Source organism: Alnus glutinosa, chromosome 10 (assembly GCF_958979055.1).
Source record: "Alnus glutinosa chromosome 10, dhAlnGlut1.1, whole genome shotgun sequence".
NCBI lineage: Eukaryota > Viridiplantae > Streptophyta > Magnoliopsida > Fagales > Betulaceae > Alnus > Alnus glutinosa.
This window is the reverse complement of record NC_084895.1, coordinates 825,676-839,150: the sequence shown is the minus strand read 5'-3', so window position 1 is coordinate 839,150 and position 13,475 is coordinate 825,676. Positions and strand designations below refer to the sequence as shown.

Below are 13,475 nucleotides of genomic sequence, written 5' to 3'. Positions count from 1 at the left end.
GTAAATATGACTAGAATTATATATTCTGCTAAACTTGTCGTTTGGTTGGTTCCTCTTTTTCTGTTGATTTTCGAATTCGAATCTCATAAAGTAACTTTGAATTTGTGATATGTACGTTATTGTTGCCTATTTATCAAGCCAACGATTTTACAAACGGAGCCTTAGCGGATGATGCTATGATAGTGGCATGTGTTTTTTTTTTCTTTTTCTTTTCCCGCCTTCAAAGAGTAGGGAAAATTCTAAGAACAAAATACTATATTTTAGTACGAGGATAGAAAAGGACACAGCACAAATGCATATCTTTTACTTTTGAAAAGTAGTAATGCATGTACTACAGTTCCCATTCCTTTCTACCTATGAAATCCCATTCCTCTCTCCTAAATATACACCCATGGCCTGTCCACGTTCTAAACTTCTAAAGTTTCCAAGTGAATTGGGTTTTCTTTTCTTTTCTTTTATTTTCTTATCATCGATCACTGATATTGGCTTTAGATAAGAAGGAGAAGATTGTGCGAAAAGATATTGGAAGAGTGGAAATGATGGAGGGTGAAAGTTCAAAGACAAAGAGAGCAGCTTTTAATGATCATGGTTTCCTTGACACTCTGCTTTCTTGGTCCCTTGAAGACATTTACGATGAAAATCTTTACAAGAACCAGGTTTGATTGCTTTAATCCAACAGTCTCTCCCTCTTTTGGTTTAGTTTAGGAAAAATTTCTCTTATAACTCTTGATGTTTCACCACTTTTGTAATTAAGTACTTAAACTTTAAAAAATATCAATTTAAGGTATCCAACTTTCAATTTTTTTTTTTTTAATTTCAACTCTCCGTTAGAATTTTTCATTAAACCCTATCAAAATTCTTAAAATACCCTTATTTTTTTAGGAAAAAAAAAAAAAGAAAAAAATTGCAAGGATTTAGGTGTTGGTCAAAATTTAATGAAATTTGTAAAAATATTCATGCCTGAATCTTTGAAAAAATTTCTATTTTTTTTTTTAAGAAAAAAATGAGTATTTTGAGAATTTTGAACACTTTTTAAAGTCTAAGTACTTAATTGTAAAAGTGATAAAAGATCATGGGTTACAAGTAAAGTTTTACCTTTAGTTTATTACAATCTATTATATATTGTATCATGAGATTTTATCACAAATTTTTGAATAATTTATAGCATTTAATACTCCATGAAACATTGAGATGCTAAAAAAAAAATTGCAATATCCGCAATTGCATCCGCAAAATGTGTATCTCACTTTTAGATATCCACATCCGTGTCATGTTTTTACTAGTCGCATCCGCATAGTTATTGTGGTTATTATCCACTATCTGCATATAGGTAATAGGCATTTAGGCCTTCTTGGGTCTCTACAAGGGCCAATTTTAAATGATTTCAAAATAATTTGGGCCGATTTTGGGTGTTTTAAACTTGTTTTAATTTTTTTTTTATGCCCTAATCTTTTGAAAATATATTAATTTTACATTACTTTTGTCTTTTTGCCAAGTGTTACAAAAGAATTCAACATAGCCAACCAAACCAATGTAAACATAACCTATACTTAATCCAAAAAGACATAATTTTGATATTAAGTGGTTGTTCGAACATGTCCGGACAGGTGGGCTAGATAGGGACATTCTAACAATCACTTGTCCGAATTATACCTGCTCAAATAGGTCTCGGGCTGCTGCTCAAACACTTATCTATAGAGAAAGCTCCCATGATTTTGAATTATACTAAATGGTTAATGAAAATATCTATTTGTTTTCCCATCATCAAAAAGAGATCTATTTGTTTTAACTTCTTTTTTTTTTTTCTTACGTTAATTGAGTGATATGTTGGTAGGAGGAATTTTAGTTGTAGGCGATTTCACTTACTACTGTTCTGAACAACAAATACAAGCTGTTGCATGCTTCTGTGGATTAATTCACGCCTTTTATCTTCTCGTAGTTGCATGTTTATGTGGATTAATTCATGCATTTTAGCTTATTGTTTGATTCTTTATAGGTAGAAAATATTCCACTGGAGTTTGAATCTGTTCATCAGTATTTTGGGTCATACGTTTACCCCTTACTGGAGGAAACTCGGGCAGAACTGCATTCAAGTATGGAGATTATATCAAATGCTCCTTTTGCTGAAGTAATCGCATTTGATGAATCTAAGTCATATGGGAAGAATTTGTATGATGTTAAGGTTGATTCCTGGAGAAACAGATTCAGTGTTCTTGGCAAGGAGCCCTACAAAACGTTGCCTGGAGATATATTAGTTTTAGCAAATGCTATACCCGAGGATGTTTCTGATTTACAAAGAACAGGAAGGCAATGGGCTTTTGTAACGGTCACTAAAATCCCAGAGGATGAAGAAAACGAGGAAGAGGATGAAGAAAACGATGAAGAAAACGAGGAAGAGGATGAAGAAAACGAGAATACTAGTTTTACAGTCAAGGCGTTGGAAGACATTGGGATCCAGAAATCATTGTTTCTGATTTTCTTGATAAATACAACCACTAACAAGAGAATATGGAATTCCTTGCACATGTCTGGGAATCTGGAGATTATCAAAAACGTTTTGAACACTAATTCTTTCGTAAGTAATTTAATACAAAAAAGTGTAGCATTTCATTTCGGTTTAATATAATTCATTTCATGCAGGTGTATATGCCATCGAATCTGATTACAATCAAATACTTCAATCTGAGTATTTTCTTTTTCTCATGTTGTACAACAGATTGAGGAAGATGGTGGTCTCTGTTGTGCTCATAGAGGTGGGAATTGGGATGAGAAATTTGGGACCAGTGTTACTTCTGAACTGAATGAACCCCAAACCAAGGCAATTCTGGCATGTCTCCATAAGATACGTCGCAACCACAAGTCAGCTGTAGAACTTATATGGGGTCCTCCGGGTACTGGGAAAACAAAAACCATCAGTACATTGCTCTTTACCCTTTTAAGAATGGGATGTAGGACTCTTACTTGTGCCCCAACGAATGCTGCAATCAGAGAAGTGGCTTCTCGCACACTAAAGCTGGTGAAAGAATCCTTTGAAAGAGACAATGGGATTGGTGCTTTGTTTTTCCCACTGGGAGATATTCTCTTATTTGGGAATAAGGAGTGGCTCCAACTTGGTTCAGACATTGAAGAGATACATTTGGATTATAGGATCAAAAGGCTTACAGAGTGCTTAGGACCTCTCACTGGTTGGAGGCATCGTTTTGCTTCAATGATTGATCTTCTTGAAGATTGTGTTTCTCAGTATAATATCTTCTTGGAGAATGAATCACTCAAAGAGAAAGAACACAACAATGAAAATGAAATCGACTCATTTCTTGATTTTCTGAGGAAAAGATTTGTTTCTACTTCATCATCACTCAAAAATTGTATTCTCGTCTTTTGTACACATTTACCGAAAAAAACTGTTCTGGAACAAAATTTCCAAAACATGGTCTCTCTGATCGGCCTGCTTGAGTCTTTTGAAACCTTGCTGAATCAAGATAATGTGGAATCTGAAGCACTGGAGGAGCTTTTTTCTCATTCAAAATTACCTGCAGATATATTTCTGTCATCTACGGATATGCCATTCTTGTTGTATGAAAGGAGAAGAGAATGCCTGTCTGTTTTAAGGACTTTTAATGGTTCGTTTAATTTGCTTGACCGTCTGAGCGTTATGAGCAAACGGTCAATAGAGGAATATTGTCTTCAAAAAGCTTCCTTGCTTTTTTGCACTGCTTCAAGTTCTTCTAAGCTGCACTCGGTGCCAATGAAACAACCCCTGAGCATTATGGTTATTGATGAAGCTGCACAATTAAAGGAGTGCGAGTCAGCCATACCGTTGCAACTTCGGGGTTTAAGGCATGCTATTCTTTTTGGCGATGAGTGCCAATTACCAGCAATGGTTAAAAGCAATGTATGTAAATGCTATTTGGTTACTCCTTTTTTTTCTTTTTCTTTTTTGCTTTTAATGTTTTTTCAAAATCTATTATGTTTCTTTTCACAGATTTCTGGTGAAGCTGACTTTGGGAGAAGTTTATTTGAGAGATTGAGCTCATTGGGTCACTCAAAACATCTTCTCAATATACAGTACCGAATGCATCCATCCATAAGCCTCTTCCCAAATTTGAATTTTTATCACAAACAGATCTTAGATTCTCCAAATGTTAAAAGAAAAAGCCACGAAAAGCACTATCTTTCCTGGCCAATGTTTGGTCCCTATTCTTTTATAAATATAGCAGGTGGAAGAGAAGAGAAGGATGATGTTGGGCGTAGTTGGAGAAACATGGTTGAGGTTGCTGTTGTTAAGAAAATACTGCTGAAATTATACAAAGGTTATACAATTTAAGTATCATATTCTTTCCCTCTTTTGTCTGAATTTAAAAGGTTGTTCTTGTTATAGAGAAACTAGTGCTTAAACCTTTAATTAACTTCTTCTTTTCCCTCTCTTTTGTCTTTTGCTCTGAATACAGCTTGGGATGGTTCAGAACAGAAACTCAGCGTTGGTGTTATATCTCCTTACGCTGCCCAAGTAGTTGCAATTCGAGAGAAACTTGGACGGAAGTATGATAACCTTGATGGGTTTGCAGTGAAGGTTAAATCAGTTGATGGGTTCCAGGGTGGGGAAGAGGACATAATAATAATATCAACGGTAAGATGTAATGGATCAATTGGGTTCATATCAAATCGTCAGAGAACTAATGCTGCTCTTACAAGGGCTAGGTAATACTTATGCTAAACTCTCTTGATAAGTTTACTTTTGCTTCCATTTAATTGTTATGCGTTGAATAATAATTGGCCCATGAAATATTGCCTTTCAGGCACTGTCTATGGATTTTAGGAAATGAAAGAACCCTTTGTAATAGAAAATCTGTTTGGGAAGATTTAGTCCTTGATGCTAAGAATCGTCAGTGTTTCTTTAATGCTAATGAAGATCAGGATTTGAACAAATCAATCTTGGATGTGAAGAAAAAGTTGGAACAATTTGACGATTTGCTCAATGGGATTAGTGTGTGGAAGGTACTTGGCGTTGAGTAGTTATACTATTCATTAAAAATATATATTTGTAACTTCCATTAGTGCCAATTTTAATATTCTTACTTAAATTGGTTATGCAGTCTTTCTTATTAAATCTTTTGTACTCAATATCAACAGGTTATTTTCAGTGATAACTTTTGCAAATCATTTCAAAAACTGAAGTCTGTACAAACAAAGAAATCAGTTATAAACCTTCTAGTCAAACTTTCCAACGGCTGGAGACGCAAGAAAAAGTGTGTAGATCCCATTTGTGGAGATTCTTCACAGATTTTAAAGCAATTTAAGGTTGAAAAACTTTATGTCATTTGTGCAAATGACATAGAAAAAGAATGGAGTGATGTGGAGAAGGCATTTAGGTACTATCAAGTCTTGAAGATCTGGGATATATTACCTGTAGAGGATATTCCAAAATTAATCAAACGTCTTGATAGTTTGTTTGGAAAGTATACAGATGACTTTATTAATCACTGCAAAGAGAAATGTCTGGAGGGGTATGTATGTTCTTTTGCATTCTATTAGATTCGCATGTTAAATTTTAAAACTTGAATGATGCAACTCCTCTTTATGTTTGACGTTCTAATTGGCTTTAACTTTTTTTTACATTATTTTTTGCATAGGAATTTGGAAGTTCCGAAGAGTTGGCCATGTTCTTCTGATATTGTCAGGATTAAGAATCTTGATAGCAGTGAAAATGAGATTGATTTAAGTTGTTCTGCTTCTGATGGAAGAAGTTATGTTGAGAATGTACAAGTTAGTGAGAGTCTGATGCTGATGAAATTCTACTCCTTATCATCAGGTGTAGTTGGCCACTTGCTTTCTAATCATGATGCTGTTGAATTGGATCTTCCATTTGAAGTAAGTGAACAAGAGTCGGAGATAATCCGTTTTCCTAGAAGTACCTTTATACTTGGCCGGTCAGGTACTGGGAAAACAACTGTTTTGACTATGAAGTTATTTAAAAAAGAAAAACAGCACCATATAGCAAAAGACTTATTATATGGTTTCAAGAGCGATAAACGTATGCATAGTCAGGAAAAGGAAGCCGAGGAGACTATTGCAGAAAAAGAGGGTATAATATTGCGCCAGCTTTTCGTAACAGTCAGTCATAAACTGTGTTATGCTGTCAAACAACACGTTTCTCATTTGAAAAGGTATGTAGATTAGAGCTTAAAGTAGCACATGAGATATCTGGAGTGTAGATTATTCTTTTCCTATCATTTATTTACATGGGAATGTTTCTACATATGTTTAGCTTTCAAATCTGTGATATGGGGATAAGAGCTTAGGGTAGCACATATGCATGAAGTAAAATGTCTTTCTTCTGTTGGTAAGAATCTAGCTGGCAAATCCATCTCTACCGAATATTTAGGTTTTGGCTTTTAATATCCACGTTTTGTTGCATAAAACTTGTTTAATATCTAATGATAAACCTTTTTTAACTTCTTTTTTTTTTTACATGCAGCTTTGCCTGTGGTGGTAAATTTTCAAAAGGAAGCAGTTCAATTGATTTTGATGATTTTGATGAAGCAGCTCAATTCAAGGATGTCCCAGATACTTTTGTTGATGTTCCACCCAAGGCATTCCCTCTTGTCATTACATTTCATGATTTTATGATAATGCTTGATGGAAGTGTGGGTAATTCATACTTTGAAAGATTCCACGAAATAATGAAACATTCTCTTGGCAAGGCTCGTGGTGGATCAGTTTCCTTACAGACATTTATAAGGAAGAAAGAAGTTAATTATGAAAGGTTTAGTTCATCATACTGGCCCCATTTCAATACCCAACTGACTAAGAATCTGGATTCTTCAAGAGTTTTTACAGAGATTATTTCTCATATAAAAGGTGGCCGACAAGCTCTAGAGGCAAGTGATGGTAAACTTAGTGATAAAGACTATTTTTCACTATCAAAGAGCCGAATGTCCAGTTTATGTAGACGGAAGAGAGAGAGAATATATGAAATCTTTCAAAATTATGAAAAAATGAAGGTTAAAAATGGTGACTTTGATATGGCTGATCTTGTAATTGATCTTCATTGTCGATTAAGAGTTGAAAGATACAAGGGTGATGACATTGATTTTGTATATGTGGATGAGGTGCAGGATCTCACATTGAGCCAAATTGCACTATTCAAATATATCTGTAAGAATGTAGAAGAAGGTTTTGTTTTCTCTGGTGACACAGCTCAAACAATTGCGAGGGGAATCGATTTTAGATTCGAGGATATACGATCTCTGTTCTACCTGAAGTTTCTACCGGAATCTAAAAGCTGTCGACATGATAAAAGAAAAGAGAAAAGAATAATCTCAGATATTTTCCATTTGAGCCAAAATTTCCGTACTCACGATGGGGTTCTTAAACTTTCACAGAGTATTATTGAACTTCTTTATCATTTCTTTCCTCAATCTATTGATGTTTTGCAGCCTGAGACTAGTCTTATAAATGGTGAAGCTCCAATATTGCTTGAGTCAGGGAAAAATCAAAACACAATCAGTACTATTTTTGGAAATAGTGGAAAAGCTGAAAGGAGTTTTGTTGGCTTTGGTGCAGAGCAGGTAATATTGGTAAGAGATGATCATGTTCAGAAGGAAATTACCAATTATGTTGGGAAGCAAGCTCTTGTTCTAACTATTGTGGAGTGCAAGGGCCTTGAGTTTCAGGTGGTTATAATGCATAATTATTTATTCAATTTTCTGGTTTATATGGAGATAATTATCATGAAGAGTTTTCTTTTGCCTATTTGTTTGCTAATATTTTTATGAATACAGTTATCACTTTATTTGTAGAAAATGAAAAGGTTTATTTCTCAAAATTTATTTAGATGTCAACAATTATCACTTTATTTGTACAAAATGTATATCTTTTTTCCATAGTTTATTGTCTTATTTTTCAACCCATTTGTGACTCCTATATTGCTCTTCATGTAGGATGTATTGTTGTACAACTTTTTTGGCTCATCACCTCTGAAAAATCATTGGAGGGTGATATATAAATATATGGAGGAACAAGATTTACTCAACTCAACTTCTCTCCCTTTCCCAAGTTTCAATGAGGCTAAACACAATGTCTTGTGCTCAGAACTGAAGCAACTTTATGTGGCTGTCACTCGTACGAGGCAGAGGTTGTGGATCTGTGAGAATGTAGAGGAATTCTGCAGACCTATGTTTGACTATTGGAAGAAAAAGTGTCTTGTCCAAGTCAAACAGCTAGATGACTCACTTGCTCAGGAAATGCAAGTTGCCAGCAGCCCAGAGGAGTGGAGGTTGCGGGGAATCAATGTAAGTACTATTTATTATGCCATTGATTTTGACTCTCTATTATTGAAACATATCTTGCTCCAGTTGTGAATGAAACAAATCATGGTGAAGGAATAAGATCGTTCATTTTTATTTGTATCATAGACTTACAATTGTTTCAAAACAATTAGCTGTCTAAAACTATAATGGTGATGTCTAACTCTTATGTCTTTTTTCTTGCAGTTGTATCAAGAGTGTAACTATGAAATGGCAACAATGTGCTTTGAGAAAGCTGGAGATACTTATTGGGAAAGAAGGTCCAAGGCTTCTGCCCTCAGAGCTACTGCTGACCGCATGCGCCATTCAAATCCTAAAGCGGCAAATGAGATCCTTAGGGAAGCTGCAGAAATATTTGAAGCCATAGGCATGGCTGATTCTGCTGCCCAATGTTTCTCTGATTTGGGGGAGTATGAAAGAGCTGGTGCGCATTTGATTCTCTGACGTTGGTCAACTATATTATTTTTATGGAACATAAACATCTTCCTTAAAATTCAATCTGTCTCTCAATTGAAAGTTAAACCTTCTTATAGTCATCCTTAAAATTAACACTATGCAATTGCCCCTTGTCTTAAGTACAAAAGTTGAGTTGCGTTGCACAAAATTGAATTTTTCATCTCACCTTTTCTTAAACAGTGTCTATTGTCCTATTGCTTTGTTTTTTTCTTCCACTTTATAATGTGTAGTTCTGCAGTCCTGTACTGTTTACTTAGAATCTCTGTATCTGAAAATTTGCGATGTGATGTTAGGAAATTTTTTAATTGATCTCTGAATTGGTCCCTTGATGAGGGCCAAAAAATACCATGAACACTATTTTTTATTTATAGCAAACTTTTTTATGCTCTAGTTTGTAAGTGTCAAAGTCTGAGTCAGTATTGGTAGATTTTGACTTCGAAAATTTGAACTTCTTGTTTCAGGGAGGCTTTATTTGGAAAAATGTGGCAAGCGTGAGCTGGAAAGAGCTGGGGAATGCTTTACTCTAGCCGGATGCTATGAACTTGCAGCTAATGTGTATGCTAGGGGATATTTTTTCTCACACTGTTTGAAAGTTTGCACCAAAGGAAAATTATTTGACGTGGGTTTTCAGTACATTCAGGATTGGAAACAACATGCAACTACAAATTCGGGTGTGGTTAGAATGGGAAAAGAAATAGACAAAATTGAACAAGAGTTTCTAGAGAGTTGTGCTCTTCATCATTATAAGCTTAAGGATAGCAGATCCATGATGAAATTTGTTAAAGCTTTTCAATCCATAGATTTGATGCGCAAGTTCTTGAAGTCTCGTGGTTGTCTTGATGAGCTTCTGTTGTTGGAAGAAGAATCAGGAAACTTCTTGGAGGCTGCAAACATAGCGAGGCAGAGAGGGGAGATTCTACATGAAGCTGATCTCCTAGGGAAGGCTGGGAATTTCACAGAAGCATCCTTGTTAATTCTTTTCTATGTTCTGTCCAACTCACTTTGGGAACCTGGAAGCAAAGGCTGGCCGTTAAAGCAGTTTACACAGAAGCAGAAGCTTTTAGCAAAAGCCAGGACATTTGCAAAGAATGGGTCTGAAAACGTTTTTGCGTTTGTTTGTACTGAGGCTGATATTTTATCAAATGAGCAGAGTAACTTGTCCATGATAAAAAATTATTTGAATGCAGCTCAGAGACATAAGAGTGTTGGAGGTGAAATAATATGTGCTCGAAAAATTCTAGATGCTCATCTTCATTCAGACTCCTCAAAGTATGTATGGGAAGATAATTTTGTTTTCGATATGATAAAGCATTCGGAACAGAAGATCGCTACAAATCAGATTTCTTTAGAAACACTGGTTTTCTTTTGGAATCTTTGGAAAGATAAGATTGTGAACATTATTAAATACCTCAGATGTGCTGAAACCCAAGATGTTGATGAATATGGAGATTTCTGCTTGAATTACTTTGGAGTGCGGAAGCAGTTTCATAATGATAATGCCATCTATCTTTTGCTCAACTCTGATGCTGATTGGGTGAGACAATTGGATAATAGATTCCTTCATCGGAACAGGAAGGTGGTTTCTATCAATTTTCACCAGTTTGTTTCAACTGCTCAAAGTTATTGGTGTTCAGAATTACTATCTGTTGGTATGAAGGTTTTGGACAGTGTCAAAGCCCTTTATGATTTGTCATTAAAGAATTCTCTCTCCATGTTCTGCCAAAGCATATCTCTTACTCATATCTATGAGGTTGCAAAGTCTCTTTTGGAATCCCAATATCTGGACCTCAAGTTCCATGATAATAAGGCATTGTGGCAATATGTCGAACTTTCCACTAATATCTTTGGCTACATATTTCCTTTGGACTGGCAAAAATCATTGGCAGAGAACATGTTTTCTTTGAGAGGAACTGAGGTTATGAAGAATTTACTAAAACAAGTCATACGTAAAAACATCGGCTCAAAGGGTAGACTGACTTACGGAAAAATTGGAAGAGTTGTAATGGTAATTCTTGGATTGGGTAAGCTTGACAATGATTTATGTAAGGAGATTTTGGATAGGTTTGGTGGGATTCACGAGAATTCACCCTGGAAGACCTTCATTCAAACTCTCTTTGTGAATATGGGATCAAAATTTCTACATGCTACCGTACCTGACAATAGATGTGAATCTCCAAGAGTGTTATCCCTTCAGCTGACGCTCAATGAAGCTTTGGTAAATACTTACAGGGCAGACTGGATGAATGAAGAGGACTATATGTCCCCTGGTACCGTACCTGACAATAGATGGGCAGACTGGATGAATGAAGAGGACTATATGTCACCTGGTTGTTTTTTGTATCTTGTTGATCGCCTACTGATTTTGGCGTCATACTCCCAGGGTTACTTTATCACTTCAAAGTCTTCTTTTGTTGAATGGTTTATCTACCAAGAAGGAGATACCACCAGCCCAGATTCCACTTCAGTGGGTGAACTGCAACCATTGCTTGAATTGTTTATCAATGAAGTTGTTATGCCACTTATTGACAATAAGGAGGATACAATGAAATGGATTGAAATGTCTGGCATAAATGCGAAAGACTACTATCCATTGCTGGTGTTGAGATTGGTTACCATAATATGTTTGGTTCACCTGAACTGTGGGAAGTTTTCAGATTTACTTTCTGATTTGATTCAAAGGAGCTATATTGCTGTGCAACTTCCATGGGACTTTCATGATGTCCTTCGGAGAAGATTGAAACGTTTCCACAATGTAAATGTGATTGCTGAAGCATTTAAAAAAATTAACAATCCTCTTGTAATTGTGAGTTTGGGAAAAAATTGTTCACAATTTCAATGTCCAGATGTCATTTTTGTGGACATGACGGTAAAACATTGCAGGGAGGACATTTTAAGAGTCTTGTTTCCAAAGACAGCCAAAGCCTTGCCAGCTCAAACTGAAATTATTGAAGTGGAAACAACTCATTCTTGCAGTGAAGTGCTTTCTTCGGGCAGTTATGATCAGGTGGGTTGTAAACTTGCACCTTCAAACTTTGTTTTGAACAACATAAATGGAAGCAAGCTGCCAATGGATTATAGTTGCTTTTGGGAAATGTTTGAAGCATTGAAGTCATTGGAGAATGGTGGATATCAAAAGAGCTTTTTGCCCAATGCTCAAGTAATCAAGGTAATGCAAAATTGCTTCACATTATTTTCAACTTGTGCGAAAAGCATATGCCCATGAGATCCATTACTGAATTTTCCTCTTTTCCTGTGTAAATATCAGGTAGATGTGGACAAAAGTATTCACCTTGTAAGTACTGTTCTGAACGAAGGCCTTCAGAACACTATTTACCATGGTGATGAAAACCTATTGCTGGAAGTAGCATGCATGCTTGATGAACTGAAGCTACTTTCTGTTGCATTGGGTGCAATGACGAAGCCAAAAGTTCTTATAGGCAAGGACCAATGGTCAGAAAAAAAATTTTGGTAGGAGCCAAATAAGCTAAATTTTTATTTTTACCTTGTATTTTTTAATTTTTTAGCAATTTTTTTTTTTTTTTAGGAAATTGGGGGGGGGGGCATGGCCATTGGGTGTGAGGTAAGTATAATGGAGGTTGATATGCTTTGCCTTCTTAGGCTATTTCCCAAGGGTTTTTTTGTTTTCTCTTATGACAGTATCTTAAAATGTCTTTATTTAATTCCTCAAAAATAGAAAATCTCTAGACTTTTTACACACAAAGAATGTACTTGTTACTAATAGAGTCTAGCCTCTGTTCTTCTTTAGATCCCTTGTTTTTCGTTGATAGTTTCATATATCATAAATCTGAGTCAATGCAAAAGAAATGAATGCATTTCTTACTATTTAGTAAGTGAAATAGAAAACACAGAATCTGGATGAGACTAATTGAGTCTAGTCTCTGTTCTTTATTTTGCTGACTTGCTTTTTCACCTTCTCAGGGAACTAGAGCTTCAGGGGAATATGTCAACAATTGGAGACCTTTCCAAGAGATTGCTGTTCAGAAGGCCAAAGGTGGAACCTATCTTGAGTCAGCGATTCTCGCAACACGGCACAAACATTCTGGTAGAGACATCAAAAACTAGCAGTACATCTGTTGACCAGTCTGACGTTACGGGCCTCCATAACAAAAAAGATAGTTTTGGTAGGAGAATTCGAGAATTCCTAGGCTTCCTAATTTTAGGGTAGTTCTAGGAACCCTAACACCTCTCAAAAAAAACTATTAGAGTTTAAATAATTAATTCTCATACTATATTGTATTTTAGAACATAGTCGAAGGAGATTGACCCATCCTTTTGTGCAGTAAATATGATGTGGTTTATGATGTGTTTGAGCGTTGATTTTTGAAATCAAAATTGAATTTTTATTCTTTTTGCGAATTTCGGGCAAAAAAATGTGTTTCGATATTGAATTTTCTAGATTGAAAAATATTATTTTTTAATGGTAGAAAATTATTTGAGGTTTAAAAAGTTGTGTATAATGATTGATATTGTGAAAAGTTGTGTGTAATAATGATTTATTATATATTGATTGTTTAATTAAAAAATAAATAAATAAATAATTTTTTTAAAAAAAAAAAAAAAAAAAAAAAAAAAGCAAAGGGGTGGCCGCGCACCACCCCCAGAGATGGCCAGGGGTTGCACGCGGCCACTCCCAAGAGTCAGAGGTTGTCGCGTAGCCACCTCCAAATCTTAAGGGTGGCCTTCGAGCCACCC

At 35.5% G+C, this 13,475-nt stretch overlaps 1 protein-coding gene across 1 annotated transcript; it reads left to right on the top strand.

Annotated features, from left to right (window-relative positions):
• Positions 1–413: 413 nt before the first annotated feature.
• On the top strand, positions 414–13,130 carry LOC133879907 (uncharacterized). Its single transcript, XM_062318722.1, has 14 exons — positions 414–656; positions 1,997–2,575; positions 2,717–3,892; positions 3,983–4,310; positions 4,449–4,698; positions 4,797–4,995; positions 5,131–5,504; positions 5,631–6,164; positions 6,476–7,673; positions 7,941–8,291; positions 8,493–8,730; positions 9,224–11,928; positions 12,028–12,230; positions 12,702–13,130. Exons 1-14 carry the CDS (start codon positions 537–539, stop codon positions 12,946–12,948), a joined length of 8,502 nt encoding a protein of 2,833 aa, XP_062174706.1. The 5' UTR covers positions 414–536; the 3' UTR covers positions 12,949–13,130.
• The last annotated feature ends 345 nt before the right edge of the window (positions 13,131–13,475 follow it).

Coding starts and splice junctions, on each gene's coding strand:
- LOC133879907 (XM_062318722.1), top strand. CDS start 537: ATGATGGAGGGTGAAAGTTCAAAGACAAAGAGAGCAGCTTTTAATGAT. Junction 6,165..6,475: donor CACGTTTCTCATTTGAAAAG/GTATGTAGATTA, acceptor TTTTACATGCAG/CTTTGCCTGTGGTGGTAAAT. Junction 8,292..8,492: donor GGAGGTTGCGGGGAATCAAT/GTAAGTACTATT, acceptor TTTTTCTTGCAG/TTGTATCAAGAGTGTAACTA.